This window comes from Crotalus tigris, unplaced genomic scaffold, assembly GCF_016545835.1.
Source record: "Crotalus tigris isolate CLP2741 ecotype Arizona unplaced genomic scaffold, ASM1654583v1 scf7180000017754.2947050, whole genome shotgun sequence".
In the NCBI taxonomy this organism is placed as follows: Eukaryota; Metazoa; Chordata; class Lepidosauria; order Squamata; family Viperidae; genus Crotalus; species Crotalus tigris.
This window is the reverse complement of record NW_024096616.1, coordinates 1644044-1670508: the sequence shown is the minus strand read 5'-3', so window position 1 is coordinate 1670508 and position 26465 is coordinate 1644044. Positions and strand designations below refer to the sequence as shown.

At 38.5% G+C, this 26465-nt stretch overlaps 1 protein-coding gene across 6 annotated transcripts in view; it reads left to right on the top strand.

The window, feature by feature from the left end:
- The window catches only part of CAMK2A (calcium/calmodulin dependent protein kinase II alpha), a 169067-nt gene that overhangs the window by 92147 nt on the left and 50455 nt on the right, over positions 1–26465 (top strand). For all 6 annotated transcript variants that reach the window (XR_005556408.1, XM_039340881.1, XM_039340879.1 and 3 more), the window contains exons 4-11: positions 5796–5850; positions 10365–10430; positions 12128–12200; positions 16233–16335; positions 18346–18429; positions 21995–22089; positions 24673–24795; positions 25724–25807. Coding sequence is in view for 5 of the 6 variants with exons in the window: in XM_039340881.1 (XP_039196815.1) it covers positions 5796–5850; positions 10365–10430; positions 12128–12200; positions 16233–16335; positions 18346–18429; positions 21995–22089; positions 24673–24795; positions 25724–25807 (683 nt within the window). In the remaining variant the exon portion in view is untranslated. The remainder of the gene's footprint in view (positions 1–5795; positions 5851–10364; positions 10431–12127; positions 12201–16232; positions 16336–18345; positions 18430–21994; positions 22090–24672; positions 24796–25723; positions 25808–26465) is intronic.

Here is a 26465-nt window from a genome sequence, read left to right as displayed (position 1 = left end):
TCCACCTTTCCAATAATTGTCTATACTGAAACCATGAATAAATAATATTTTCTTGTGCTAATTCATCCGTAGATTTTAATTGCCAGTTTTTACCATCCCACTTAAGTAATTGTCCATCCTTCGCTTCTTGTTCTGCCTTCTGGTGCTTTGGAGAATAGGTTGAACCCCTCTCTTTATTGTAACAGCCCCTTAGATATTGGAACACTGCTATCATGTCACTGCTATCCTGGTTATTCTTTTCATTAAAGTAGACATACCCAATTCTTGCAACGATTCTTCGTATGTTTTATCCTCCAGTCCCCTAATCATCTTTGTTGCTCTTTTCTGCACTCTTTCTGGAGTCTCAACATCATTTTTATATTGTGGTGACAAAAACTGGATGCAATATTCCAAATGTGGTCTTACCAAGGCATTATGTAGTGATAATAACAGTTTATGTGATCTTGATTCTGTTCCTTTGTTAATGCAGCCTAGGACTGCATTGGCTTTTTTGGTAGCTGCAGTACCAAATATTTAAGTGATTGTCCACTAGGACTCCAAGATCCTTCTCACAGTTACTACTATTGAGCCAGGTACCATCTATTCTATATCTGTGCATTTAGTTTTTGTTGCCTGAATGGGGAACCCACTTTTCTCACCATTGAATTTCATTTTATTAGATAGGTTCAAGTCTTGAGATCCTTCTATACATTGTATATTGTATATCTTCTGGAGTGTTGGCTATTCCTGCTAGCTTGATGTTGTCTCCAAATTTGATGAGTTCCCTTTCTATCCCCTCATCTAAACCATTTATGAAGATATTGAAAAGACTGGGACTTAGAAATAATTTTGAGGTACCCCACTCCATATGTTCCTCCATATTGACTCAGTTCCATTAAGGACTACACATTGAGTGCAATTGGTCAGCCAGTTACGAGTCCATCTGGTGGTGATGCTGTTTATCCCACATTTTTCTATCTTATCAGATAATGGGTTGTGGTCTACTTTATCAAATGCTTTACTGAAGTCTAAGTATATTATATCAGCAACATTTCGCCAGTGCACTAATTTTGTCACTCTGTCAAAGAATGCAATAAGATTTGTCTGGCGTGATCTGTTCTTGACAAACCCCTGTTGGCTTCTGGTTATGACTTTGCTTGCCTCTACTGTTTGCAGATTTGTTGCTTGATTATCTTTTCCAGAGTCTTGCCAAGTATTGATGTCAGGTGGATGGATCTGTATTTTCCTGGATCCATTTTTTTTCCACATCAGTCCTTTTCCAGTCATCTGGTAGTTACCCAGTGCTGCAGGATCTTTGAAAGATATAGTTCAGTGGTTCTGAGACCACATCTTTCAGTTCCCTTAGAACCCTGGGGTATAATCCATCTTGTCTTGGTGATTTAAACTAATCTAGAGTGGATGTAGGTGTTGTTTTACCATTTTCTTGCTTATTTTGACCTGCATTCCTAATCTGCATTTTACAGTAGGGTTTTTAATAAATTAGCCTTTTTATTTCCTTTTGGGTAAAGACAGATGCAAAAAATGAGTTAAGCAGTTCTGCTTTCTCCTGGATCCTCCTCACCTTCTTGCCATTTTCTTCCATCTTTTACTTGACTTTTTTCTTGTTTTTTATATGTTTTTCTTATTTTTTAGACACATGCACTACACTCTGGATTGCTATGCCCTGCCATCTGCTCCAAAGAAGCCCTTCTCCTTCTCCTTTGAGAAGAGAAGCAAGCAAGCAAAGAGGAAAGTCCTTTTCATTGAAAGACATAGTCTGCCAACATTTTAAAACATGAAAATAACTGAGAGCAAAGTACAGCAGCTTACCTAGTAACAGAGACACAATTTGAATGGATAACAATTTGTATTCTTAACTTTCCATTTCCAGATAAACTGGTGTCCATACATGCTGAAGTATGCCAACCTGTAATAGCATAGCCCTGGTGGTCTTCAAGAAGATTTACATGTTTCACCAGAACGTGTCTTACACTTACTAACCCATTTTTCTTTCAATTTCTAATGGGGGCCAAACCAATTTCATCAAAAATCTAAAAGGATAGCTCTCTACCCCGGTAATTCCCATCTGTATGAAGAATATTTTGAACTGAAATGGAAAACCAAACATTTTTAAGAAAGATTTTCTGCTATTAACATTTAGAACTTTCAAAGACAGAACATAATTGCTTAGATTATGAAACCCTAAAAGAATAATTTAAAAATGCATTAGTGGTACTGTGAATCAATTTTTAGTGCAAAGTAGTGTTAAGCTTAATGTGTTTGAGACCAAGATTTTGAGATCTTGTGATTCTGAAACCTTTGCATTTATTAGGAACTACTGGGATCAGCTTTACTCTAGTTATTGTTATTTAGTTATTGTTATTTTACTCTAGTTATTGTTATTTTACTCTAGTTATTGTTATTTTACTTTAGTTATTGTTTTTTAGTTTTATAGTGGAGTGATCATTTAGTGATCATATTAAAATTATTAATAAACCTGAGCAATAGACAAGTTATAGTTTCAAAATCAACAATAACTTAAATACATTTCCATTATTTCCTGGCTTGGGTAAATTGCAATGTTAATTTCTATTTGTATTTTGTTCAATTGATATATTCTCACCTGTATATGTTGGTTAGAATTTTGACCAACTAAAGGGTATCAAGTTAAAGAAGTTAGGTTAAGCTGTCATCTACACATAGAGTCATATCCATATTTTTGGATGCTTTTGGGATCCTCCTAGTCTTTTCTATTAGAAATGATTGGCTTTGTCTTTCTTTTGGAAATGGTTCTTGCTTAAACATGGACTAAAGGATAAACTGGAATACTTTGATGGGACAACCCTAAATTGTATGTGTGCGTGTGTGTGTGTGTAGATAGGTATAGATATATAGATGTAGATGTGGATGTGGATGTAGACAGAGATAAAGACAGAGGTAGAGATAGAGGTAGAGGTAGAGATAGAGGTAGATATGGATACAGATGACACAGATATAGATAGATACACACACACACACATACACACACACACACACACACACACACACACACACACACACGACTGATACGTCAGAAAATATCTTGGAGGAAGAAGTGGCAACCAGGCCCCTTCTGCTATTATGAAAGCTTCATAGATGTGTCTGCCTAGGTTGTCACAAGCTGAACCTGTCTCAAGGGAGAATTGTGTTTGCTTTTCTAGCCATAGCACAGAATAGATAGGAACAGGATATTTTCAAAAGGTTATGCAAATGTTATGATTAAAATTTCAATAATATTTAGATTTCTCACAAACTTATATCAAATCCAAAATTTAGTTTGGCTGTTTTTAGTCATGTTCCACTAGCATAATCTGCAATGATTCAGAAATATGAAGTAATTCTAAAACATACCAAAATTAAATCAGAACTGAAATACATATTATCTTTTCAGGTGTTGTAAATCTATAGAGCTAGCCTAGCAGCTTCCTAAAGAATGGACTGTTCATTAGTGCAAACTCTTATAATAGTGCAAACTCTTATAATAATAATTAATTTCTTTTAAAAAACTCTATGTGTTCTGTTTCGATCGCAAAGGCATGGAGATGAGGCAGGAGTAACAACATTCTTGTCTTTATTCAATTCACCAACAGAACCAAAAACAAAATGGCATGGATTGCTCTTATACCCCTTTGCAGGGACAGTATCAGTCAATCAATGCAAGGATTTTTCCTGCCTTGCGCATGCGCGCAAGGCGGGAGACAGCCTGTCTGGTCCCGGGCATTCACATGGTCTGCCCGGGCCTTTCTGCAGCTTCCTGCACCTGCTGAGTCACTCAGCAGGCCCAGGACATAACACCATGAACTTTAAATTTCTTGTAATAAATATTTTTTTTCTTCTTTGTGTATTTTTCACTAGACTATTCTTGTGATGGGAAAAGACAAATCCTATGGTCATTTTAATGATGAAAAAGATGGGGGAGGGAGGATTTTTGGATGTTTTTAATATATTAGCCACACTGATTGTATGCCCTGGTATGCTCCACATTTTGCTTCTGCTTTTGTTCAGAGCTGCAGCAGAAGTAAAGAGAGTATCACTTTGGACATGGAAGCCACCTCCAGATGGGGTGTGGGGTGGAAGATTGACTTGATAACTAGTGTCCACAAGAATTTGTGTGAGAATATCAAATTAAGCCACATAGCTATAGACATCCTGCCTGCTAAAATGCTCTGATAGTAAGATTTCTTTTAAAGTTGAGATATCCTGCCAGGCAAATTACATTAGCTATTGGTTGAGTAGAAAGCGTCTGTTTGATCTTTCATTGTTGAATTCCAAGGATAACTTTCTGAAGTTTGAGTAAAACATTTTTATCCTATTCTAAACCTGATTACAGTACTTCTCAGAGTCTCCTCAATTTCTATTTGGAAGATGGGGAGTTTCTTAGACATGATATTATTCAATTTTCATCCTGATCCAATATGTTACTAAACAAAGGAAACTGGATAAACTATAGTGATTTCCAGATTAATTTTTCTGAAAATTGCAATTACAATCCATTGCCAATTCTCTGAGCAAGGTGAAGTTTCAGATATGCAATGCTTTTGTGTGATTGAGTTCCATATAATCACAGTACCTTAAAATGTATCTACTGAATTAAAACCTACAAAGTGAATATACATGGAAATATATTAAATATCCCCCTGTCTTAAATAACATTAAAATGTTTTCACATATCTCTGATGTACATTAATGATTTCTCCTGAATTTGAACTAACACTTAAATTGCAACATTTTTTAATAGTTAATTCAAGGAAAATTTTCTAGGCTATACCACATACATGACTCGGCTAAGAATTCAAGCAATGGCCGGTTGACTATTTTATGTCAACTTAGAAGCAATAAATATTTTCCTACTTTAGTTTAAAATAATATTATGTATCAAGGTGTATATTTTCTCTGAACCAGGCTGTGAGCAATGGTAAAGCAACATTGCAACTTATGCAATGCAACTTATGTTCCAATGACTTTAAATACACAATACAAAGATCTGAAAAATGTTTTTGGCTAATATAAGCTAACTGAATGAGTGAATTGAATATTCAGTGAAACAAATAAGTTCCCCATTCTCAGTAACCCCATCAATCCACATCTGGGCACAAATAGAAGATACCTGTTTATTGGTCCCAAGTCTGCTTCCTGGCTTCCCTTAATTTCATATTCCCTTCTGCTCTTCTCCATTGTATGACATCCAAACATTCTATTCTATTAGTTTCACAGTTTGATATCATCAATGTTTCCTGTGGAAATGTTGCAATATAGTCATGGTCTATAAGAATATCTATGTGTCTGCATCCTCCAGATTTATTTGGGTTTCAGCTGCTGGCAATACTGAAGAGGAGGCATGACTGAGAACGTGAAAAAGATGGATTTCAGTATTGTTTTATTTTCTGTTCTTGTACTTTCATATTATAGCAAGGAAGTGTTTTACTCAACTACAGAACTGAAAGAGTAAATTGTTGCTAGAATTGTAGAGAATTTTGATTATTGGATAAAGAAATAATAATATTATATAGTAATATCTGGAGCTCCATTTAATCCAGTTGGCATTGATAAAATGACCATTTGTCAATTGCAAAAGGCAGATTTACTTGGAATAACTTACATCCTGTGATAATATCTTTTAATGCCATCAAACAACATCAGCCTATCCAGGTCCTTGGAAAGGACTCAATAGATGGACAAAAATGCCAAGTCCAGTGTAAACAACTGGCTGACTATACAAACAAAATAATAGTAGTAGTAGTAGTAATAGTAATAATAAGTTTCTTTTATTTTTGCAGTGAGACTCCATGACAGCATATCGGAAGAGGCACACCATTATTTGATATTTGACCTGTAAGTAATTACAGAAAGTCCAAACATTTTCCTATACATGTTGAGAGTTCCATGGAACAGTAAGAATATAGCCATAAACATGCATACCTACTTCATCTTCCGTAGGGTGCTTTTCTCCAGGGAATTCCATGTTGCATATTGGGTCTCTTGCTGTATATGGTGTGTACACACTGTTTTTTGTTGTTTATCATCTTCAGAAAAACAGGTTAGTGCTACAAAAAAATTAGCCCCCATTTGATGAGAAACCATAAAGTACCCTAAAGATGTTATTCAATCAAGTTTGGCTGCCTGTTTTCTTACTAGTGATATGGAAGTGGTTGCTGTGGCCTTTTTCTGGGATGGGTTTGCAACTTCCCAGGCTATCAGTTGTGAGTCAAGTGATGTACATCATGGGCAACCTAATCACTCTGGCAAAATTAGCTTCAGTCCTTTTAAAATCTATCCTCTGTTTCTACTTTGAGATGGTGACACTCATTCTTAGATACCTTGGCTCTATAGCTTGTGCCCAATTCTGATCAGAAAGTAGTAACTAAGTGGTTTAGACATTAGAATTGCAGTAGCTAATAAAAAACACACAATGCAACTATTCCATCCTTTACTCCTCAGAGGATTTCCCATAGTTAAAAAAGATGGAAAATGGGGTAGGGAAATCTGTGACGGATCCAAATGGAGAATGGCAACATCTGGAATTTTCATCAACTCAGGAAATGATTGCATCTAAGTGCCCCCTTATGAGGCATGCAGCTTTAATAGAATTGCCATTGCTTTTTATGCAGATCAGTCCTTCAAAGTTATTAGAGCAAAAATTAGCATCTTTAACATGGAGTCCCTGGAGAACCAGCTGCTCTTGCAATGTTCTCTCTGTTTTTTATAAGAACCTGCCTGTTGTTTCAGCTTAGATTCATTACTGTAAAATTCACATAATCAAGATAAAAAGCAAGACTGGGATGGAAATGGGGTCCTAAAATTCCAAAAAGGTATGCAATTAGACAAGCAAGAAGCATTGAGGTGGCAAATGCTAGGAAGACATAGAGGCCTTGTAAGCCAAGAATAGATGCCATATAGTTCAAGGTTTTAAGATTACAATGATACAATGAAACAGACCACTTTGTAAACTTTAAGATTCATGCTGGCTGGGGAATTCTAGGAATTGAAACTACACATCTTACTATGTTTCCCCAAAAATAAGACCCGGACTTACATTTTTTTGCCTCCAAAAAAGGCACCAGGTCTTATTTTTGGAGGATGTCTTACCAGCTTACCATAGGACCGACATAGCCAGGCCTCTCATGCCCCAACACCTGTCGCATCACTGCTCGACATCTTCTGTGGCCACTAGCAGCCATTCGCAGCTGGACACCACATGGCACATTGCACCAGTGCTTCTACTTATGACAGGAGGCTACGTGGCGCTGTGTGCTGGTGCCGCTGTTCATGCCAGGTTGTGTGGCTCATTGTGCCAGTGCTGCCACTCATGGCAGGATGTCACATGGCTCATTATGCTGGTGCCCTCACTTGCAGCAGGAGGCCGCATGGTGCTTCATGCTGGTGCTGCCATTCACGGTAGGCCATGTGGCTTGTGCTGGTGCTGACACTCATGCATCATGCTGGTGCCACCACTCACACACACCACAGCACAGCCTCTGCCATGAGTGGTGGCACCGGCACAGCGCACCACACAGCCTCCTGCTGCAAGCTGTGGCACCAGTGCAATGCACCATGCAACCTCTTCATGTGAGCAGCAACACTGGCACAATGCAACACGTGATCTCCTGTTGGCACTGGTGCCACAAACCACGCAGTCTCCTGCTGCGAGTAGCAGTACTGGTGTAAAGTGCCACACAGCCTTCTGCCATGAGCGTTGGCACTGGTGTGATGAGCCATGTGCTGTCCGGCCGCAGAAGAAGTTGCACAGTAGCATAATAGGTGTTGGGGTGTGTGAGGTCTGGCTGCAGAGGTCCTAAGATAAGTGGGTACAGGGCATGTGAGGCAGCTCCACCCTCCTATCCCATGATTTTTATTTGTGCACCTTGCCCCCAAACTAGGGCTTATTTTGGGGCTAGGGCTTATATTAGGTGCACATGTAAAAATCAAGCTAGGAGTTATTTTCTGATAGTTCTTATTTTCGGTGAAATGTTGTAATAACAATAGCAATAACACTTAGACTTATATACTGCTCCATAGTGCTTTACAGCCCTCTCTAAGCAGTTTACAGAGCCAGCATATTGCCCCCACAATCTGACCTCGAAAGGATAGAAGCTTGAATCAACCTTGAGCCAGTCAGGATTGAACTCCAGACTGTGGGCAGAATTTGCTTGCGATACTGAATTCTAACCACTGCAGCACCATGACTCAGTGCCATGTTGCCAAGGTTGGGAAAAACTGGCTTAGGGAATGAAAAACCTAATACCTTGCTCACAGATAACAGGGTATAGAATTTGTGGTGCTGAAAGGCAATTGCCCTCTCCATAAATGGGCAAGACACTATGCAAATAAAACAAAACAAAATATATACTTGGTAGAAATCCCACTCATGCATAAAAGAAACATTAGGTTATATGTGACAAATGTATGAATTAGGATTATAGTCCTTCTTCAAACTCTGTTCATTGACAATAAACTAAATCTACAGACATTCATCTTCTTTCCCAGCAGTGGAGATTTTCGCCTATATCCAAGAGAATCCATTCTCACACATACATCCTGCCTTGTTCTGGTATAATGTCCTGACTACAAAGATCACTGATTACATCTAATAATTCCCCATATTTGTAGGCAACCTGGCTTCCTTCTATTTATAGTTATTCTTGTGATACCAACGTAATTTTATTTCTCTAAATTTTGCTTTAATATTGCTAGAATATGTGGTACACCGAGAACATGGATTTTTATCATTAACAGAACAGAATAACAGAATTGGAAGGGACCTTGGAGGTCTTCTAGTCCAACCCCCTGCTCAAGCAGGAGGCCCTTTACCAAGGCTGTCCAACCTTCAAGGCTCATTAGTTTTATTACAATTTTTATTTGTTGTCTCGGAATTTCTCCTCTTCTTTTTGAATTAGTCAATGACCAGATTGATTGATGGATGGATGGATTGACCCCAGCCACCAATCTCTCAGCTCTAAAGAACCCAAGTACTCCCCTCATCTCCCTTGATTGAGCAGCTGCAATTCTTTATCCAAATATGATGTCAAGCTGTGATTACCCTTCTAAGCTTTAACTTTTCATAGTGTTTTTATTCAGTGCATTCAGAAAACTCAATTAATGTTCATTCACCTTTAATGGTCGCGCACATGTATTATATTCAGTCATTTCCAGTAAAGCTCCTGCCCTTGAGGCAGTTTCTAGTTTTAACTTTTAAAAAATCCTATTTAATTTCATTTTGGTGATCTCAAAAAGTATCCAGGCAGATTAGAAAGTAAAGCTATTGTGAACAGCCTTGTTGCTGGTATATGAATCATAACTTTGCATACAAATAAAATAGATCTGCTAATCTAGCATGGCATGCAGTCTTTTTTTTAAAAGGCTCCTATTCTTACAACCTATCTTACCCCTAAATATGGCTAGTTACAATATCCTTCAGGTGTGTATTTTTATCTTAGTACCCTGCTTTCTCAAACCTATACGCCTTTCATAGTTGCTAGTTTATTATGGAATTACAGGCAGTCCTTAATTTATGAGCACAATTGGGCCCCACATTTCTGTTGCTAAGTGAAACATTTGTTAAGTGAGTTTTGCCCCATTTTATGACCTTTCTTGCCACAGTTGTTAAGTGAATCATTGTAGTTCTTAAGTTAGTAACATGGCTGTTAAAGTGAATCTGGCTTCCCCATTGAACCCGCTTGTCAGAAGGTCGCAAGATTCATTCAGGACAATGCAACCGTCATAAATATGAGTCAGTTGCCAAGCATCTGAATTTTGATCACATGACCCTGGGGATGCTACCACAGTCGTAAGTATAAAACATGGTCATAAGTCACTTTTTTTTCAGTGCCGTTGTAACTTTAAATGGTCACTGAATGAACTGTTGTAAGTCCAAGACTGCCTGTATAGATCTGTGAACAAAACAATGATAACATGTTGTTCCCTTCAGTCAATCATTAAAGTTAAAAAAAAATCAATCATGAAAGTAAAAAAAAAAATCAAATCCAAATACATATGACTATGCATTTAGGTCACGATAATCATACTCTGTAAGACCTGGCATCAGTTAGATTAAGATTGACAGGGGTCATCATGAGATCGAGAGCATAGCATGAGTCTGCTACACTCTACCATTCAGCCTTCATCAACCAAATTCTTACTGTCTGATACTTACCATATTTTCCGGCGTATAAGACGACTTTCTAAACCATGAAAATCTTCTCAAAAGTCGGGGGTCGTCTTATATGCCCAGTTGTCTTATACGCCAGAAAATACGGTACCTAAATTTCGGTCAAGGCCCTTACACAGTACATGCGATTATTTGGTGTTGTCAATCAATGGAAGCTGATTCTCCTTTCCTTGCTTTTCAGTGTAACTGGAGGGGAGCTGTTTGAAGACATTGTTGCCAGAGAATACTATAGTGAAGCAGATGCCAGGTAGGTATTGGAAGATGATTACGTATCTCTAAGACAATGTTTTTCAACTTTGGCAATTTTAAGATTGGTAGATTTTAACTCTCAGAATTCCCCTGTTAGCAGGCAGATTGAGGAATTCTGGGAGTTGAAGACCACACATTCCAAAGTTGTTGAGGCTGAAAAACACTTGTCTAGAAAAACTGTTTCCTGAATTTTCTAAGTGAAATGGATAGGCCAGAAGGGTGAAAACACCACTTTTTTCACTTATAAAATTTATTTTCAGCTCCTTGCTCTGTTAGATCTGCCTGTTTCTTCTGTTAGAACTACATTTCAGCTATTAGTATACTAGAGTTTTATTAATTTTTTTCTTTTTTAAAATAGCAGCAATCTGTGATGCTGTATGTCTCCAAGCTTTGACTTCACCGAAACAAGGGAAAAAATATTGTTTTTATTAGAAGTGGGTGAAGGTTTGATGGAGATTCAGATAGTTGCAGGTGATTAAAACATCTTGTGGTCAAGATTATTCAGGGGTTCACACATCATGCTGTACTATGGTTTATTAAATGAGTTCACATGGCATATTCATTATAAAGTATGATTTATACAAAATAGATCAGGTTTACACAACATGCTAAACGAACTCAACCAACCTGTACGATGCTTGGCACAAACTGTGAACCCGCCTTAACTAAATTGCAACTGAGATTGGTGGTCTTCAGCCTTCTGTTGAATAATGAGAATTCTCTAAGCCAAAGATCTGCTCCCTTTTGATTTAGATAATCAAGAATAATTTATGCCTTTCTATCTCACGGATAATGAATTTCATTTCCTTTTCAGTTCATTTTGTTTTTATGGTGCTTAATTTGTATCTGAATTTCCAATTTAAATTTAATGGTTTAAAATTCAATGGAATACTGACATAGGTGGGGATTGGGCCTTTGTGAGATAAATATTTCCTCCAATTTGTAAAGCAAACTCAAGAGGATGTCTGTGTCTAACAGGGAAGATAATCCATGAGATTTCCTTGCAGAAGGTAAAAGGCATCCAATTCAAGGCATGCAAATTTGCTGTAGGCTTGAAATTCAAACCCAATTGCATTTTAGCATCTGTGAATCGAGTCATTTCATTTTACAGGTGGCTGTTCTGTCTGTTCTGCCACCTGTGTCTTTAGGTCTCCTGCATGATGCTTATAACTCATCTAGCAACCCTGGTGAGATCTACCAAAATGAACAAAATGATTTTTATGGCTACCATATTAGATCTGCCAAATATTAATGAGTGAAATAGATGACACCAAATAGCGGGGACCAGTTTGCTGCTATCTCATTGTTATCTGGAGTTTTGCAGCCCAGTTATGGTAGCCCTTTTGGGATGGTCATGTCATCTAAAGTCATCATTTATGTGAGAAATTGATCAGGTTGTTCTTACTATCACCCCATAAAAAATCCTCCAGGTTCTTTTTGTTTGTTTCTTACAGAAAAGAGCCCAAGTAACTCTAAAGATTCCCTGGTGGCTTTTCAGTATACAGTCAGATTTCTCTTTGTTAAATAAGCTAAGATTGTAATGAAGGCTTGTTCTGCTTGGCTCTTGGCAGAAAAGCACATAGGAAGATAGAAAATGAGAGAAGGAGTGAAATGGAGACCACCGAGAAAGATTATCTCGGCCCATTACCCATAACGAGGAATATGACATAATGTGACAATGTTTCTTCTTCCTAGCCATTGTATTCAGCAGATCCTGGAAGCTGTTTTGCATTGTCATCAGATGGGCGTGGTGCATCGGGATTTAAAGGTAAAATATTTATACATTGTAAAATTGAAAGAACTTAAAAGCATTCCTCTGGTTAAACTTCCTTCACAAGACCTAGAGTGAAAGTGTCCTCTGTGAAATAAAAATCTTCTCTTGTTAATGTGCAATTTGAACATTAATGCTGATTTAAGCCTTTATGGCCTGGCACCTGGCTATCTGCAGGAGCACCTGCTCATACCAGTAACAGCCCAACCAATTCAATCAAAAAGAGAGGAACTGCTACTAGTTCCACATTTTCAGGAGATCCAAGTGAGGAGATGTTGTTTTTCCAAGGCAGCACCAACCCTGTGTAACAGCCCCCTTTTGAGAAAAGGCCAGTCCCCTCTTTGCTAACATTTCAAAAGCTTGTAAAGTCCAAGTTGCTCCAGAGAGTCTTCACTTGATTTAAGCAAAACGTCTTCATTTTCTATTTTTATTACTTATAGCAGTGGTTCTCAACCTTTTTAATGCCTTGACCCCCAACCGGTCATAAGTTGAGGACTACTCAACCGGTCATAAGTCGAGGACTACCCAACTGGTGCAGCACCGTTTGCAGAATGGGACTTTTGGCGGGCTCAGCAGGGCAGAGACAGCCTGGACAATTCCTATTGGCTTTTGAAAGCCAATAGAATTAGACTCTATTCAAGAGAGTCTATTCTATTGGCTTTCAAAAGCCAATAGAATAAAAGAGAGTAGCACAGCTAAGGAAAAGGGGAAAAAAATGGCGGACTGCATTGTTTGGCGACCCCCATGAAATGGTCGTTCGACCCCAAATGGGGTCCCGACCCACAGGTTGAGAACCACTGATTTATAACTTTCTGTGTGGCTACAGTTGTTTTGTTTTATAATTAGATTGATGTTTTATTTGGCTTTATACTTTACATAAACTGCCAGGAATCTCTGGACTGCAGTGGGTAATAAACAAAGAAACACCCTTAGGCAATTGCTTACTGTTTTCCATTCTAAAGTTTCTGTGAAAATTTAAGTATTTTAGCCATCATCCCATTAAAAAGGTGGAGGCCACTCTGACTTAAGTAGAGCAATGTTTTCCATAATGAGGAGGCTGTTCCTGAAAAAGCCATTGTATAGACCAGGACTTTTCAACCTTTTCACAGATTGTATCACTTTTAGGACATGACAATATTTGAGTACCACCAGTGGTTAGCAAGATATCAAAAACTTGATGATTAAAAAAAAGGGGGGTTGGGTTTTTAATGATTAGATTCATTTATTTGTATAGAAATGGCTAGTTTATAACATTATAGAAAAGTAAAAAGTTGAGGTTCAATGTTAATGCTTCCTTCTACTCAGTGGTTCTCAACCTGTGGGTCGGGACCCCATTTGGGGTCGAACGAGCATTTCACGGGGGTCGCCAAACAACGCAGTCCACCATTTTTCCCCTTTTCCTTAGCTATGCTACTCCCTTTTATTCTATTGGCTTTTGAAAGCCAATAGAATAGACTCTCTTGAATAGAGTCTAATTCTATTGGCTTTCAAAAGCCAGTAGGAATTGTCCAGGCTATCTCTGCCCTGCTGAGCCTGCCAAAAGTCCCATTCTGCAAACGGTGCTGCACCAGTTGAGTAGTCCTCGACTTACGACTGGTTGAGTAGTCCTCGACTTACGACTGGTTGGGGGTCGCGGCATTAAAAAGGTTGAGAACCACAGAGGAAGTCTGTTCACTTTCCCCCCCTTTTTCCTCCCCACTGGGTCCTACTATTTGCTTTTATATTTTTGTATTTTATTCTATAATATAATAAAATATTACAAATTATAGAAAAAAAGGAAAAAAGTACCAGTTTTAATTTCTTCGGTGGCTGTTCCTTTGCTGAATCACTTTCCCTTTGCACTGACAAATGTATGATGAATTTATCCATGTTTATTAGTATGCACCACTACCAGCTAGCTCAGGGGTCTTCAAACTTGGCACTTTTAAGACTTGTGGACTTCAACTCCCAGAATTCCTCAGCCATCATGGCTGGTTGAGGAATTCTGAGAGTTGAAGCTGCTAAGTTTGTAGACCCCTGAGCTAGCTGGTTGGCCCTTCTTCCTCTTTCCCTTCTGAGCTCTCTTTTCAGGGTAGTAAAAATACATACACACCTCAATCCCTTCCCTGTACCCTTAAAGACACAGACATCAAGTGCAAAGCAAGAAAGTCTCACAAAATAAAGAAACACATACACTCCAGGGTTTTTTTTTTCTTTAAGCTGCCTCAGGTGTCACGTGTCACAATGTTGCAATCCGAGACTGAAAGCCTCTGGCAATTGCAAAAAGCTTTAGCCTTAAATTAAGCCTGTTTACTTTCAAAGAAAACTTTCTAAACGCCATAGACTCAAGATAAGGGAGTAAAATTAATTACATTTTTGAAAGGGATTAAACCTATGGACTTTGGACTCATTGCTAGCCTAAAATACAGACTAAAATATTCCAATAATCAAAGCACACAAACCGAGACTCTGAATTACAAAACTCTGTAAAAACTGTATAAAAATCCTCATGGTAGCCCAATCAAGCTGCCAGGTGATCCAGAACTAAATAAATCCACCTCCTTTTCAACATGCTGGTCTGCTGGCTTCAGCGCTGATTGCATTCTCCTGGCTGGAGAAAACGAACCAGGGGAACTTTTCTTCCAGCAACAGCTGCTGCTTCTTCCCTATCCCTGTTTCCTCCCTGCCTGCTGAGCTCGCCTTCTCTTTCCCTGTTCTCTTTTTTTCCCTTTCCCGCCCAAACCACCTCCTTTTATAGCTTCTCCTCCCCTCCCTCCCCCTTTTTCTTCAGTTCATCTCCAGCTCCATGCTGCTTCTGGAAGTGCCAATCAGCTGGAGCCCTGCCGGCTCTTGGGGCTTCTGCTGAGCCCAGGCAGTCCTGCAGCTGTAGCTGCCTCTCCCTCAGGCTTGGGTCACTTCATCTCATTCCTCTCCCCTACTACACTTCTCTGGGACGGTTGCATACCACCTACCATGTGGCAAAGTACCACAGGTGGTACGCATACCAGTTGAAAAGCCCTGGTATGGACCTCTTAGTAACAACCTTCAGGGGCCAGGAGTCTACAGTGCTCTCTCCCAAATATACTGTTTGAGGCAGGCAGATTCCCCCTGAATTAGATTGTCCAAAGGAAATGAGGGTTTAAGACTTAAAAGTACATTATAGATATCAATCAGCACCTTGAGTTGGACTTAGAAGCTTACTGGCAACTAATGCAACTTTTGCCAGGTGGGTGTGGTTCTATTGAACCAATTAACATTGATGGCCAGTAAATTTGCAATTTCATTCTGTTATCAGCTGTAGCTTCTGGGTCAACTCAAGGTTGACTCAGCCTTCCATCCTTCCGGGGTAGGTAAAATGAGGACCCAGATTGTTGGGGGCAATGTAAATATATATATATATATATATATATATATATATATATATATATATATATATACATTGCTTACTGGTGTACACCGCTTAGAGAGTGCTTGCACTTAAAGCGGTATATAAGTCTCATAAATAAATAAATAAATAAATAAACTCACCGCCAGTCCCATGTAGAGCAAATTGCCATAATCTAAGTTACTAGTATCCATTTCAATTTTATTCTGACATTTTACTCCATACAAGCATTTACAGCAGAGGTCCCCAACATTTTGGGCACCAGGAACCCGTTATGTGGAGGGAGATTTTTCCATGGACTGGAGGGGGTGTGGTTTTGTGTGCTGCCTACATCCTGTGGATGGGGCTTTCCTTGTTTGTGTGGGACAGTTGCTGGTATGCCGTGGCCCGATACTAGTCCGTGGACTGGGGGTTGGGGACCCCTGCTTTACAGTATTTCTTTCAATGTTCTCTCACTTCAGTTTCAGCTCAAAGCATTTCTCAGTTTTATTCTGAATTCCATTTGCTGATTTTTTCTTAAACTATTTTTATTCATTAAAATATTGCATTTTCTCTGTTAAAGTTTAGTATTTTATTATAACACTTTTGCATCTCAGCCACTAGAGAAAAGTGGGACATTTCTTCTTTGCATTTTTATTGTTCCTTTCTCTTTTTGTCTCTTAAAGCCAGAGAACCTCTTGCTGGCCTCCAAACTGAAGGGAGCTGCTGTTAAATTAGCTGACTTTGGTCTTGCTATTGAAGTGGAAGGAGAACAGCAGGCTTGGTTTGGTGAGTAGAAGAAAACTGGGCTTGCAGGTGTTCCATTTTGTTTGGGTATGTGCGTAATTGGGCAAAATACATTTTACTCTCTCGTTAAAACGAAGCAGGGCATTAATTCTGCACTACTGTGAATTGGTATTTTTCTACAACTGGTACCCTCTAAAAATGATAGATTAATACTTTCCTCTGGTGGTGGTTGTTTTTTCTTTGTTACTCTGTTTTAGTTTATATTCATGTTTATTGTTTGTTAAAACTTTCAATGAAATTATATTAAAAAGAAAGAAAGTAAACTGGTGTAAGGCTGAAGCCAGCCAGGAATAAACACCTCCCTGTCTGGGAAGAGCCATATCTCAGCCACCCAAGCAAACCACCATGTATCTGTTAATTTGAAAAGCACAGAGGAAGAAGCCAACAGCTTCAAGACTGAAGTATACTATATATGTGTAAAAAACTGTATTCTCTACTCTGAGAGGGTCATTCAGCTACTGTGTTTAAAGCTTTATTCTGGCCAGGTCATTCCTAAGCATCTTCTGCCAGGTCAAGCTAAAGGATTAAACGTCTGGAGAGTTGTGATTATTTACAATATGTCAGATGTATGAGAATTGCATATTGCTGAAATATGCTATATTCTAAAACTAATTATTTCAATGGAGTTTCTGTTTTGAAAAAGCCAATTACCCTGATTTAGACTAACTAAAAAAGCCTAATATAAATGGATTGTAGAAACTAATATGTTCATTGTGGTCATATTAGTCTTTCCCTAGTGGCATTTATTTAGAGATCTCTCTCTCTCTCTCTCTCTCTCTCTCTCTCTCTCTCTCTCTCTCTCTCTCTCTCTCTCTCTCTCTCTCTCTCTCTCTGTAATATTATATAATATTAAAGCCAGCTACCACTCCAGATGAGAGAAAGTATGTACAGACATACATAAATATGGAGTAGTAGCTGGGGTTTAATTAACTCACAATAACTGTAAGCTGATTAGGTCATCCTAGTGTCTGTTACTATTGTATCTTTGAGCTGTAGACACAGGCTGTTATGGGAATACATTTATAATTTCTAAGTCATAAATACATTTTGCAAATACACTAATGCAGCACATGCTTCTGCAACTCAAAAAGTCCCAGAAGGATCTTGAATAACAAGGCTGGAAAAGATGATTGCTTTGAGACTTCACAGAGCTGTAGTCAATTTGATCTGATAGCGTGTGCCTACATGGGCCAGGGATGGGATGCAAGGCGCTTTCAGTTGGCCATTGCTTGTGCTTCATAATCCCTCAAAGCACATTGAAGGATGATTAGTAATCCTCTTCCAATCAATGAGACTTGCAGCTGTGAGAATCAAGAGTGAAATCATTGCTCCATTGCCAAAGCTCCTGCAGCAATAAATATCCTCCCATTCCAAAGCAGAAGAAAGCAAAGGAAGACAAGACCAAGGCCTGCCTGCTGTTTTGTTTGCAGACTAACAAAACGTTTCACTTTCATGTTACACTGAGGAAGAGATAGGAAGCAATCAAGCCAGCATTCCCAGTACAGATCTCATAAAATCAATGGTGGGATTCAAATATGTGAACAACCGGTTCTCTATGTGGATGCCGCTTCCAGAAGTCCATTCTGGGCCTGGGCAACAAAAAATTAGCTGCTGGTTCTGCTGAGGTGGTGCGAACTGCATAGAGTGAACTCAGAACCAGGATGAGGAGGAGTTCCCTCCAGTGGGGAAATAGATTGCCTGCAGTCTTAGCTTTAGGGGAGAGAAAAATAGGGCTGTTTGGGAAGCATCTGAGAATAGCAGGAGCAATAAAATTGGATCCAAACAGAGTAGAAGTTAGAAGAACAGCTCCCATAATATGTGCATCATAATAGAACCAGAGGCTCAGGAGATGATAATTATCACTGTTATTTCAGCTCTTAATATTTATCATGTAATAAGAAATCCCAAGACGGAGAATTGTTCTAAATGAAAAGTTATTAATTCTCCTGGGGGCAAATAGTGTAATTAGCTATCTATTTTGACAATTAACAGGTTTTGCAGGCACTCCAGGTTACCTTTCTCCTGAAGTGCTCCGGAAGGATCCCTATGGCAAAGCTGTTGACCTTTGGGCATGTGGTAAGTGAGACTATGTTTCAAAGGATGCTGAAGACAGTAACTTAAGGCAGGGCTTTTCAACCTTTTCACCCATTGTGCCACTTTTAGGATATGGCAACATTCGAGTACCACCAGTCCCCTAGCAAGGTGTCAAAAACTTGATGACCCAAAAAAAAAAAGGAAAAAAGTGATAAAGTACTGGTAGTCCTTGACTTACAACGGTTCACTTACTGACTGTTTGAAGTTACAATGGCACTGAAAAAGTGCCCCCCAAGCCACAGCCTACCTGCCCGGCGGCGCTCTTCCTTCTGTTCAAGGTTTTCATCATTGTGAGCATTTCTGTTGAGGATTGGCTATGGGGGTGGGGTGGGGGGGGTATTTGGTTTTTATTCCCACCATCTGCTGGGTGGTTGCAGCAGGTTTTGGTCATTTCACATGACCCTGTGACACTGTGACCATCATAAATATGAATCAGTTGCCAAGCATCTGGATGTAAATCACAAGACCCTGGAGATGCTGCAACATTCCAGCTGATTGGTGCTTCTTCAGGGCTCAGCAGAAGCACCAGGATCAGCGCCGAGCTCCAGCTGGAGCCTGGCGCTGATCCTGGTGCTTCCACTGAGCCCTGACAGCCCCAAAGAAGTGCCAATTAGCCGGAAAGTGGCACTGATCTTGGTGCTTCCGCTGAGCCCTGACAGCCCTGCAGCTCCAGCTCTCACTCAGGTTTGTGCGGTGTTGTCACAGGTTCAGCTCATTCCCCTCCCCCACTACCACTTTTCTAGGATGGCCACGTACCACTGCCAGGTGCCAATGTACCACAGGTGGTACCCGTACCACTGGTTAAAAAGCCCTGTGTTATAGACAATGCAGACGCTATCAGTTTAAGTGTGGCATTAAGACTTTTTGCTCTCTAACATGCATCAGAATAGTTTGATAATATCTGCAAACTTCTACAACTGAGTGCTATCTTTTAAACGAAAATAATGTATGGAGAAGATAAAACACCCTGGTCCTTGAAGAACTTCTGTCCATTGAAAACAATGCTCATGTGTTTTTACACTTTGATTTCTCATAATTAATAAAAAATACTAGGACAGATTATCTAATCCCATAAGAGAAAAGGGAACTCAAGAACCTTTTATGAGGAATGTTGTCAAGGCCTTGTGAAACTTAGGTATACAATATTGATCCCACCATCCATTGCCCTTGCAAAAGATTGAAATGATTCATGAAACAGAATCACCTCTTCAGTATCCACACTGGTTTTCCTTCAGCAAGCCTTATCCCTCTGTGGGCTTAGTTTGTTTTTTGTTTGATTATAGTTTCTTCCAATTTGTCTGGGACATGTTAAACATGCCTGGGCTGTAATTTTCTGGATCTCCCACAGATCCCTTTTAAAATATTGGATGAAGACCATCATTAATGCTTCACGAGGCCATTAAGGCTCACTTTCTCCAGCACAGGGTGACTATTCCTGATTCCTAGCATTGACTTATTGTAATAAATCCTTGTCAAAATCAAATAATTTATTCCAGCAGCCCTATTTCCATTGCGGAGCAAAACAACTTAGTTTATGAGGAAATATTCAGATTCCTAATGTAGCCATTATGTAAGCAAATTATAAGGACAGACTGGATCGCCCTCCTTTCTGTTACACTGAAAGGAAGCAAGGAAGGAAGCCAGAATTTAGTGGTTTAAATTACCTATAAATAGGTTCCACATCTGAAAGCAAATTTATTTGCCAGAAGTCTGGTGTTTTTACTGCAACCTTATTCTTAATAAATTTTAGCAAACAGAGAATTGTTCCTTGTTATTTTCCTCCCATTCTGATAGATGCTAGGAACAAAATTCATTCAATTCATAATTTAACACTTTTTTTAACAATGCCATTCATAATAAAAACATTTAAGTGCTTTCATGCTGCACATTTTTTTTTAAAAAAATGAGTTGATTATCCTTTTCATCTTTTCATCTTTCCCTATTACCTATTTCCTTAGCTTCTTATGATTATAACTTTGTTGTTTCTATCTCATGATTTATGTTGATTGCCTTTATTTAGTATCCTATGATTATCGTTGAGTTTGTATCTTATGATTTATGATGGTTACATTTTATGATTATGATCATGATTTATCACTTATTGCTTGTATGTACATTGAGAGCTTATGCACCAGAGATAAATTCCTCCTCTACTGATATCCAATCCCATTTGGATACTTATTACAAAAAAGTATAAGGATCAGTGTCAGAAGATCATTGCTTTCAAAGGTTCAATTCAGTTTTGCCTCAAACAATGGGCTCTACATGCTTAAAGCTGAAAGACTTTAAAACATTCTTTGAATTCTCCATTGATAGTAGTAAATTGATAGTAAACCTGCTACAGGTAATCCTCGACTTACAACCATTTGTTTAATGACTTACAACCATTTCTTTCGTAAGCCTGCAAGATTAGAATGGCATTGAAAAAGAGACTTATGACCAGTCCTCACACTTATGACCATTGCAGTATCCCCATAGTCACATAATCAAATTTTGGGCACTTGGATGTAGAGATGGGGACCTGGTAGAGGTCATGTGCAGCAAACTGCCCCTCCAAAGCCTGCGTGCCTCTTCTCTCTACATTATCTCATCCCTTCACATCACCATGGCAATGTGGGAAACTACCCCAGATTGGTACAATGACCTTACCTGCCTGATATCAGCTAGCTTACACCAACAGGATGTTGCAGCAAACAGCTCCCTGTTTTGGGCCTCTGGCTTTCTTCTTAAGGATTGGTAAGGAGTTTAACCAATGAAATGCTATTGCTATGCTATTGCCATGTTAAACTTTTGCTGCTTGGAAAACTGTATAAAAAGAATAAACGCTGCGAAGGCGGTCAGCCATATTTGCACCCTGCAATGACTGAGCACTGATTACTACACTTGGAGACCTGCATGTATTTATGACTATCCCAGGCTCACGTAATGGCCATTTGCAACCTTCTCAGTTGACTTCTGACAAGTAAAGTCAATGGGTGAAACCATTCACCTAATCATGTGATTCACATAACTACAGCAGTGTTTTGCTTAACAACCATGGCAAAAAAAAAAAGATAGTAAAAGGTTGTAAAACCAGGCCCAAGTCCCTTAACAGCCACCTTGCTTAGCACTGGAAATTCTGCTGCCAACTGTGGTCATAAGCTGAGGACTACCTGTATCTATTTGTAGAACTATATCTATTATTCCTTCCACCAGGTGGATAAATGGAGCCACTGCTATCATTCAGCGAAATGCCAACGCTAGAGATATTTTTAAAAAAATTCATAAGGAATGGCTGGTCTTGTTTTCAGTCAGGCAAATGATGATACTGATGATTCAGAGTGAACTGCAAAGAGCTCACACTTATGCCTGAATCCTTGACATTTCAGTTAAGAAGTAACCATTTTATATAAACATCGGGACAATGTTGACAATACAGGAAGATACCTAGCTCTTGACTCATCTTATTTTTTTTTCTCTTGCTCACTGTGTAGGCCAATTCAGATCTTCTGTGTCAATCAACTATTTTCCACTAGTTTATGTAACACTGTTCCCTCTGAACACACAGGAGTTATTCTCTATATTCTACTGGTTGGCTATCCTCCTTTCTGGGATGAGGATCAACACCGATTATATCAGCAGATCAAAGCTGGAGCCTATGATGTAAGCAATCTTCCCTTTCATATTCTTCTTCTCTCTTACACCTTAATTTTTTTTGAATAACTTTTTCTCACTTGCTTTATTTGTGCACCACCATATTGGAAACCAATCTAAATATCAATCTAATGTTGCAATTAATATGTTGGACTCAGGGTGAGACTATGTTCATATCCACACTTGGGTAATTGGGACTGATAAACCATGGTTCTGAAGTGCTGTTGAACATCAGTTTCATTCAGCTCTAGCAAATATGACCAATGGAGAGAGATACTGAAAGATGTAATTCAGCAAGATTTGGAAATCATAGACCTATGTCAGATTAATCTTCCTCTCAGACTATTTTATATTGTGAAGAAAGATGAGCCTTCTTACTTAACATATTTCTCCACCATCCTCAGAAAAGTCTCTCAACAGCTTACATAGAACAAATGCCAATTTAAACTTCTACAATATGAGTAAAATAACTACAAAACAATAGAAAAATAAAAAGTGACTATTTTTATTGAATCAATAAAAGGGGAAGCATAAAATTATAGTAACGATGGAGTTGCAACAAGGAGAGTTTGTGAACAATAGAACATCTGTTGGAACATGATCTCTCTGCGTGAGATAGTGTGATTTTTCTTTTCTGTGGCAGCTCTGTATCAAACAAATTTACTGACCCTGTGGGGAGTTTTCTTTCTTTTTTTGGGGGGGGGAGTTTAGGTTGATAAAATGGCCTCTTTGACCCCTCTTTCAAACCAATGCTCCTCTCTGTCCAGAATGTGGATTTTGCTATCTTTAAAGTAATGACCTTTTGAAGACTGGCCATCTATGTTAAAACTGAACAGTCCTCTTTCAACAAAGAGGAAAGGATACAACACCATCTATCTCCCATCTACAACACAATCCTTTCAGCAGTCCCAAGAAGGTTCCACACCCATGTGCACTCTGATTCGGGTGACCCTGAGGGTACAGATAAACCCCAAGTGGCCTCAATGATTCTTAGATTGTTAACAACCAAATGCCTGCAAAGAATATAAATCTTTCCATTCCCCACAGTTGAATCAGAACTGAAGAAGCTTCTTGGATGAGAAGTGAAACATTTTTAAGGGGAAAAAAAAGAAAAGAAACTCCAGCTGCCTTTTGAAAAACATCTTTGGGACAACCATGACCTGGATGACTGAGAATCTCTATAAATTATCTTATCCCATATCAAACTGCTTTGAGGGTGGGCTTAAGGTAGCTTTGGACTGCCTGATGATGATTTTTATCTAGGGATCAAGAGATGGATCATGACTCCACTGGTTCTCATTGACATCATCTGTTTTGAGATCCTCTTCATCATCTGAGAATTTTGGGAACAGGAAGCACAACTTTGCAGTGGACCTATTGCTATCTCTCTCCAGTAGATTTCAGATAATGCTGCATCCTCAAAATGGAAGCTGTGATATGGTATCTTCCAGAACTCCGTTATGTATCTTATGCTTTTCAACATCTAGAAGTAGCTGGAAGGAAATAAGCGAGTTGGAGCTGGATGCTATAGTTTGTTGATGATACTCTTTCTCCTTGATGTCTTTAGGAAATGGAATGGCTCTCCTGAATGCCTTCCTGCAGTTAGTAATGGGCTGGATGAGGGATAATTTTTTGAAATTGGATCCAGACCAGAGAGAAGTGCTCAACATGAGGTCCCTATTCTAGACCTGATTCACTTTTTGATTTTCCAAATTAAAACAAGGCCAGATGTACCTTTGATGAACTCCAGGGAATATATCAACCATGTTTGGTATATTAACTCTTTATCTTTCTGAAGATAGAGACCTAAAAGTAATAGAGGCAAGGTTGATAACCACCAGATTTAAATAGAGTAACACACTCTGTGTGGATCTGTTATTTCTGTCTAGTCTGGAACATACTGCACAAATTTGTCCAGGTAGTCACCAGGAGTAAAAAAAAAAAACTGACTCTAAAGCATGCATGCACACATACTAACGCACATATAGGTTATCTTCAAAGCTTTATGTAATTTAATTCCAGGCTATAGTTTTCTGATTGAACTTTCACACTTCCTGAGAACCTCTAAAAAAGTTTGCCTGTAATTCCTATGGTCCCTCCTGCAATAATGCATGACTGAACCTCTGCAAAGTTGACCCACCTATTATCTTTATTAGTTTTTTTAAAGACCCTTTCCATTCATCCTGAAATGGGTGAATAGGCAAAACGGAGATGGGCAGTTGAGAAATATTAAATATAAATAAATAAATATTTTTGTACTGCATTTAATAGTTGTGCTTATTTCCCCCTAGTCAGCAACATATCAAGTCAGAACACATACATGACATGAACTTTTAATTTGTTTTTATTGCTTTTAAAATAATGACAAAAAATAAAGAACAGCAAAAACATAAGATAATTAAATAAAAATACATACATCTAGGGTTTTTTTCCTTTTCTTTGACAATATGTGCATATAAAATATGTACTTAATACCTGGACTCCAAATCATTTTGGGTTTTTGTTACAATTACTGTCTCAGAGAAATATACTGTGTCTTAATTCTCTCCTGCAGAAGAGAGAATGAGAAGTTTTATCTTCTTGTACTTGCAGTTTCCATCTCCTGAGTGGGATACCGTTACTCCTGAAGCAAAAGACCTCATCAATAAAATGTTAACAATCAACCCATCCAAACGTATCACAGCAGCAGAAGCCCTGAAGCATCCATGGATATCAGTAAGTGCATAGTGAATCATACTTCTGTTAGTAGCTGTTTGGATTTTGATAATAATCTCCAGGTATCAGTGCTCCCCCATTTTAAAGTGGGGGTCTGCAACCTCAGAATCCAGGGCCTTCTAAAACCTTTCATTCAAGCCCTCCAAAACCTTTCAAGTTTCCTTTAGAATTCCCGAGAAAGTTGCTCTATGAACTACCCAGTTGACACAGGGTTCAAATTGAATAAATAAAAATTGTAGTGCTTTAGATTAAAGAAAGGAACTTCTTAAACCCAGAAGAAGTAATGATTGTGTTGAGTGCAATTTTAATTTAATTTAAAATTAATTTCTTAAAGCAAATTTCATTTTTGTCCTAACCCCATCTACCTCTTTATTTTGAACTTTCCCCACCACTTTTTCTTGTCATGCTAAAGGAATAAGTATGGCTCTTGACCACAAAAAGTCAGCAACCTCCAAATGTCATTGTTGGGAGGAAAAATTATACCTGCCTAGTAGAGAATATGCAAAACTATGCAGAAAATTGTGAAAAGCACAGGAGATCAGTCAAGATGATACTCCATTGCTCCTTTTTTTAAAAAAAGAAAAGGAAAATGAAATCTAATTGGGCTAAATGTTGAATCTTTTTGCAACATTAATGGGGAGCAGCATTCTGCAACAGGCTGTCTTAGTAGAGGCAGGAGAGGGTATATGGATGTCCTACAATACTTAATCACTGCTTACTTTATATCAGCAATATATTTTAGTCCCTGCAGAAAAAGCCAGATACAACAACAGTATGGAATTGAAGAACAGAAGGCAATCTGGTTTAATAGATCATATTTACAATCACACAAGGAAATATGGCTTCCAACATAAGCCCAGGTTTCTAAAATAATCAAGGGTTTTGTATTCATTTTCATTTCTAAGCACGCTTTCTTTATATCTTTTAGCACCGTTCCACTGTGGCTTCTTGCATGCACAGACAGGAGACTGTGGATTGCTTGAAGAAATTCAATGCCAGAAGAAAGCTGAAGGTAATTATGGGACTTGGTGCTTCCCTGTTTATTTAATTGAAAGTTTCCACTTTCATTTGTTCCCCATGTTCATGTTTCATATCTTTCAAGACCTGGCTCCAGATTAGGCTTCTTGCAGGTCTCTATTTATATTTTACAGATCCAGATGACATCACCTGTAATGGGTAATTTTTCTATATTTTCTCATACTTGTGCTCACATTCTTTCCATACACAAAAAAAATCACCAAAGAGGAAAAGACAGACAAAAGAACAGTTTAGACTGGACTATATTTCTCTGTATAACTAAATTAGTTTCTTTACATGAGATAGATCTGTTCCAAGTATAGGCAGACAGTATTAATGTCATGGCCATTAGCTGAAAGTTGAAATCATTATGAGTTTCACTGTGGTTCTTCCAAAAGATTACCCAAGTGATCTCATTCATCTAAATGTGAAAAACTAACATTTAGTCATTTCCGCACTGGGTGAAAAATTGTTAGAGAATTAAAGGTTTTCTAGACCATTGTTTTGGTAAAATAAAGAGGGCAGACTTTATATTACATCAACTATGCTTGGGTGATGTTATTAAACTGCTTTAGATCACTAGTTAGGAAATGAATTTATTAATCTGAAACCTTTAAAATCTTAAAAATAACTATAATGGCTTCTTGAAAGAT